General features: G+C 42.1%; 1 protein-coding gene across 4 annotated transcripts in view; it reads left to right on the plus strand.

Moving 5' to 3' along the window:
* Positions 1–4,020, plus strand: part of LOC102679526 (solute carrier organic anion transporter family member 74D) — a 79,445-nt gene extending 75,425 nt beyond the window's left edge. For 3 of the 4 annotated variants that reach the window (XM_031515389.1, XM_006610014.2, XM_006610012.2), the window contains 6 exons: positions 253–417; positions 687–882; positions 1,039–1,189; positions 2,045–2,285; positions 2,451–2,579; positions 2,884–4,004. In XM_031515389.1, the coding sequence (XP_031371249.1) occupies positions 253–417; positions 687–882; positions 1,039–1,189; positions 2,045–2,285; positions 2,451–2,579; positions 2,884–3,053 (1,052 nt within the window). In that variant the 3' untranslated portion in view covers positions 3,054–4,004. Of the gene's footprint in view, positions 1–252; positions 418–686; positions 883–1,038; positions 1,190–2,044; positions 2,286–2,450; positions 2,580–2,883 lie in introns of all 4 variants that reach the window. The other variant, XM_031515390.1, reaches the window with a different exon arrangement.
* Positions 4,021–5,450: the final 1,430 nt, after the last annotated feature.

Genomic DNA, 5,450 nt, shown 5'->3' on the forward strand with positions numbered 1-5,450 from the left:
AAAGTTGATGAATTATTTTCTCGACTTTTAAGGAATGATCTTCGGAAGTAAAAAAAAAAATAAAAAAAAAGAAAAGAAAAGAAAGAGAGAGAGAAAAAAAGGGACGAGACAAAGAGGATCGGGGAGGCAAAAAAAAGAGGAGGAATAAATTTTATGTAAATGGTTTCGCTGCAGGTCGCGATGCACGGCTCGCGCGTCGCCTGCACGACTCGATGCACTCGCTACACCTCGCCTTCTCTCTACCTGTTGCAGACTTCCCTAAAGCGGTGAAGAGGCTGTTGAAGAACGACATTCTTATGTTCCGGACGGCCAGCAGCGTGCTGCACATCCTACCGATCGCCGGCCTCTACACCTTCCTGCCAAAGTACCTCGAGAGCCAATTTCGCTTGCCAGCTCATCATGCGAACATGATCTCAGGTAATTTTCGCCAATAGACACGCGAGCAAACTTTCTCGCCCCGATCCTCCTCCCTCTCCTCTTTTTTTTCCATCAACATATTTCGATCCTTCCAATCTTTCTCTTTCTTTCTCTCTTTCTTTCTCTCTTGAATCGAGAAAAAAGAAAAAGAAAAATAGAGAAAGAGAGACGCCCCGCTTTATCCAAGATTTCTCGAAATTTAAATCCGAGACAAAGAAACAAGAAACTACAGAAGGGCGATATGACGATTTTGACTTCTCTCTTCGCAGGTGTCGGTGGTATTTTAGTAATGGGTTTGGGTATTATAATTAGCGGAGTGTTTATCCTGAGGGCAAAGCCTAACGCCAGGTTCGTCGCAGCCTGGATCGCCTTCACAGCTGTAATATACGCGATCGGCATGGGTGTGCTGATGTTCATCGGTTGCCCTATGGACGATTTCGCCGGTCTAGTTTCCCATTCTGACGGGTAAGTATTTTTACTACCATAATACCAATCCATTCGATCGCGTAAAGTTGTTGTTAAAAGTTTCGAGCCAATTCCTTTTCCTTTAATAGAAGATAGAAAAGAAAAAGGGAGGAGAAAAAGGAAAAATGACGAACGACAACGAATAAATCTTTCCAGATTGTCCAGCTTCGAGCCGACCTGCGAGGCTACCTGCGACTGCGTTCGGAACAAGTTCAGTCCGATTTGCGGTGCCGATGGTAAAACTTATTTTTCCGCGTGTCACGCGGGCTGCTCCAATTACACGATCGTCGATGGCAAAGTTGCATCGGTGAGTACCACGGACATTGATCGTTATCTCGAGATCTTCTCGGGATATCCGTTACGGGGAGGGAAAAAAAAAAAAAAAAGAACACTTTTCGATATATTACTCGCGATTTGGTTTCAACAATTTAAGAACGCGCAAAACTCGATGCGAAATTTCATCGATTTCATCGATTTCATTGTCGATTTGTTTACGACGTTACTCCGTGATTCGAATAATCGTTTTCGCTGTTTCTCGCGCGTACAATCCTCTGATAGCGCGGACTCACTGACGTCATCGCGAAAGAGAGAATATCGATATATATGATGCTCGATCGGGAAATAGACTCGATCGTAATTATCGGTGACAGTGGCATGCAACTAGGCCAGAAATGTGCCGTTTGCTCCGACCATTTGCGAAGGAAATCGCATTATTCGAACGAAACAATGCTTCATTGATTGCGCAACCAAGCAAGTCATTAGTTTCGCAATTGAAACATTCGCCTTATCGCGAACATTTCAATTTCCAATTGTTCGGATTTCGCGGGGATTAAACGAAATGCACGCACGTAAATGTACGTATTACGCGCAAAGCGTGTGCCCAAAGACGTATATTATGCATTCCATCCAAATTTTCTCGCTTTCTTCGCATCGAAAATGGCGCGTTTTTTTTTTTCCAAACCTGCCTATTCGATACATCGATCGTGTCGAAACGTGTCGAATAACCGACGTGTAAAAATCCATCGCAGGATTCTCACGCACGAATTCTCGTATAAGAAGACGTGACATGGTAGTTGCATCGAGTGTACAAAAAAAAAAAAAAAAAAAAAGAAAGAAAACAATCGGCACACCTTAACAACGCCTGTTTCGCGATTTTTTACAGTTTTACAACTGCCAGTGTATCGGGTCGAATCTGACAACACCGGAAACGGCGAGCACCGCGACGATCGGTTACTGCGAGCTCGAGTGCAGTAACTTTTGGGTTTATATGGTCCTGTTCTCGGTGTTCGTTTTCATACACTCGACCAGCGAGGTGGGCTCCATGCTGTTGATCCTCAGGTGCGTGGATCCACGGGACAAGGCGATGGCTTTGGGCCTCATACAATTCGCCATCGGCCTCTTCGGTAATTATTATGCCTTCCGTCATCCTCCCTTCCCCTATCTATCGTGATCCACGTAACGAGGATCGTGGATCGAAATCTTCCATTTCCCCTCGACGATGGAATCGGAAGGGAGAACTTCGTAAATGAATTTATCAGGCGGATGATCCGTTGGTCGGTTGGTTCCAGGTAACGTCCCGTGTCCAATCGTTTATGGTGCTGTGGTGGACTCCGCTTGTCTCGTATGGGAATACGCTTGCGGCGAGCGAGGTGCCTGCTGGCTTTACGACTCGAATGTCTTTAGAATGTTCTATCATGGTACGTACCGCGGTTAAGAAGAAATCTGCGGCGAGGAGAAGTCGGAAATATCTGCATCTCGATTATCCGACTTACTACTGCTCGCTCTTGCCTGTCTATTATACATATATATATATATATATAATATACCAAGGCTAAATTTCTCTTCTCCGATATTATTTATATCTTCGAAGAGATGAATCGTTCCCAAGATGAATACGTTGTTATTACAAATTTATAACCTCTTCACGATTGTATATATATATCTAATTATATAATTTCTCGATCTATCTTTCAACCGATAATCGTTTCACGGATTGTCCAGGTACCACGGGTGGAATCTTGATTCTCGCTTTCGTGGTGGACATAGTGGTGTGGTACAAGGCCGGAAGCATCAGCTTCGTGGAGGAGCAGGAAGCGGAAGAGGGCACGGTTGAGGAGATGGCCACCCTGAAGTCGCAGGATGCGCAGGCGGTGGACAACGACTATTTGTGAAAGGGTCCCGGCCGACTTCGATGGTATCTCATGAAGCGCAGGCCTGAATATAGCGTCGTAAAAAGCGGGACAAAGCGTAACGAGGCGTTCCTAACTGACGAGAACTCGGTGCCAGTAGCTTGAGACCGGTCGGTCGACGGTCGATCTTCGCGTGTCCACGTTTTTGGGGGAGGAGAAGGTTCCTTTCTTTTTTTTTTTTTTATGGAAATCCACCAACCAAAAAGGGGAAAATCCCCCCGGTTGTCCCTTTAGCGAGGAGGAGCGAGAAGGGAATAAGCGAGAATCGAAGATCGAGTCAAGTCTCTTCGACGACGCACTGGTGCTCGCGTCGATCGCCCACGAAAGACGAGTCCAGGACGATCGGGACGATGACGGATTGTTGGAGGAGGCGGCGCCAAGTCCTTCGTGGAAACGTTTCGTAATTTCCACGGAAAGGCTGTGCCGCGATTTCGAATCGTATTGTACGGGGAAGAAAAAGAAGAAGAGATATAACGTTAAGGCGAACGGATCGATAATCAACGATTTTGATTTTTCTTTGAGCGATACACGGTATATATATATATATATATTGGAGATGCGAATGACGGAGAAGATGTCTTCCTGACGGAGATTGGCATCGAGGAGCAACGATTTGAAATGTAAGAGAAACGAAGTACACGGCGAGGAAAGTGGAAGGAGGAAGTATGGTGACGCGAGGTGGTACGACACGATTTTCGTGCGGGAAAAGAAGGGGGAGGAAAAATTGGAAAACGATGATCGACACGGAAATGCGAAACGCACCAGCGTATATTCTCTCGGCACGCGAGATTCTCGGATCTTGGGCGAGCTTCTCTTAGGCACTACCGTCCGTGTTTCATTCTGCATATACACCTAGGCGTAGGCAACCTGTACAAGCGATTTACAGATGTGTGCATGCGTGTCGGTAATAATTCGTTTTGTTGTTCGCAAAAAGAAGAAGAAAAAAAAAATGAACAATGAATGGAAGATCATAAGGATATAATTATTAGAGAGGAAAGGAGGAGAGAATCTGAGAGCGAATGGGGAAAATAAGAAGAGAAATACATAGGACATATTTTTAGACGATTTGACGATGAAAAAGTCGAGAGATAAAAAGAGGGATGGAAGAGGAGAGGAGAGAAAAGTAAAATATTGATACGACGATACACGTACAGGGAGAAAATATGGAAGCCAGGGGAAAAAAGCGAGGATGAATAAAACAAAAAAAGAAAAGGAAAGGGAAGTGGGAGGAAATAAGAAAGAGAAATTACAAAATTAGCAAGAAAAAGAAGAAATGAAAAGATTGAACAGCTGTATTTTAATACGATACACTTTACACTCTCGTGGGACACTTGTCGATGTATGCGCGTCTGCCGCCTGTGCTTTTAGTGCTTTGAGCGTTCATCGTTTTTTGAATGGCTGATTACATCAAACCGTTAAACCATCTTTGCCCGATATATCTCTTTTTATTAAATTTTAAACGATTACATTTTAATGATCTGGAAACCGAATTAATTTTTAATCGAGGTAGGATATATATATTTTCTAAATCGACAAGTAAGTAAATTGCTTACGCGAATTTTATAATCAAAGAGAATTAGATGGACGATCGCTACCTTGTGTAATGCGGCGAAACGAGAGAAAGGAAAAAAAGTTATTATTTCGGAGAAGGAAGAAAGAAGGAAGAAAGTGAAAAATTAAAAGTGTTTAGGATTATGCGTTAACCGCTATGAAATTCGCGAATTATTCGATTCAGGGGCATTGCTAATATATTACACGTCGTTTTGAGTTTGCCTCGAAGAACATTTGGCTAAAAGATAATTAAATTAAGATTAATTAAACGAAAAATTCTAAATTTCCTTATCCTTGAAATTAAAAATTATATCTTTGAAGAATTTTAATTTTTCAAAAGACTCTTGAAATCGTATTTCTTTTTATGCTCCAATAGAAAAAGCTACTAAAAACGACATTATACAAGAGCCAATTGTTTCTTCGAAATTCCAAAAGAAAAAAAAAAAAAAGATACATAAATATATATATACATATACATACATATATAACGTATATAATAACATCAGCTCTAAACGAGCTTTCAAATTAATAAACGATCTACTGCCAGTCCAGAAGCCATCATGATCATTTTGACACGACAAGAGGAATATCGCGTATAGCTGTTTTGTTTCTCCAATATTCTATCATTTATTTAGAGAAATATTAAGAGGAAAAGAGAGAAAAAAACAAAAACAAAAACAGAATTCAGAATTTCTTCTGGACTATGGTAGGACGTAATATTTATCCCTTTCATTGTTAAGGGTAGTTTCTCATGTTTGGCGCAGGATAAACCACCCACGCATCGAAGGGGTTGAACGAGTTACACATACACATATATATATATATATA

This window comes from Apis dorsata, unplaced genomic scaffold, assembly GCF_000469605.1.
Source record: "Apis dorsata unplaced genomic scaffold, Apis dorsata 1.3 scaffold_68, whole genome shotgun sequence".
Classification (NCBI taxonomy): domain Eukaryota; kingdom Metazoa; phylum Arthropoda; class Insecta; order Hymenoptera; family Apidae; genus Apis; species Apis dorsata.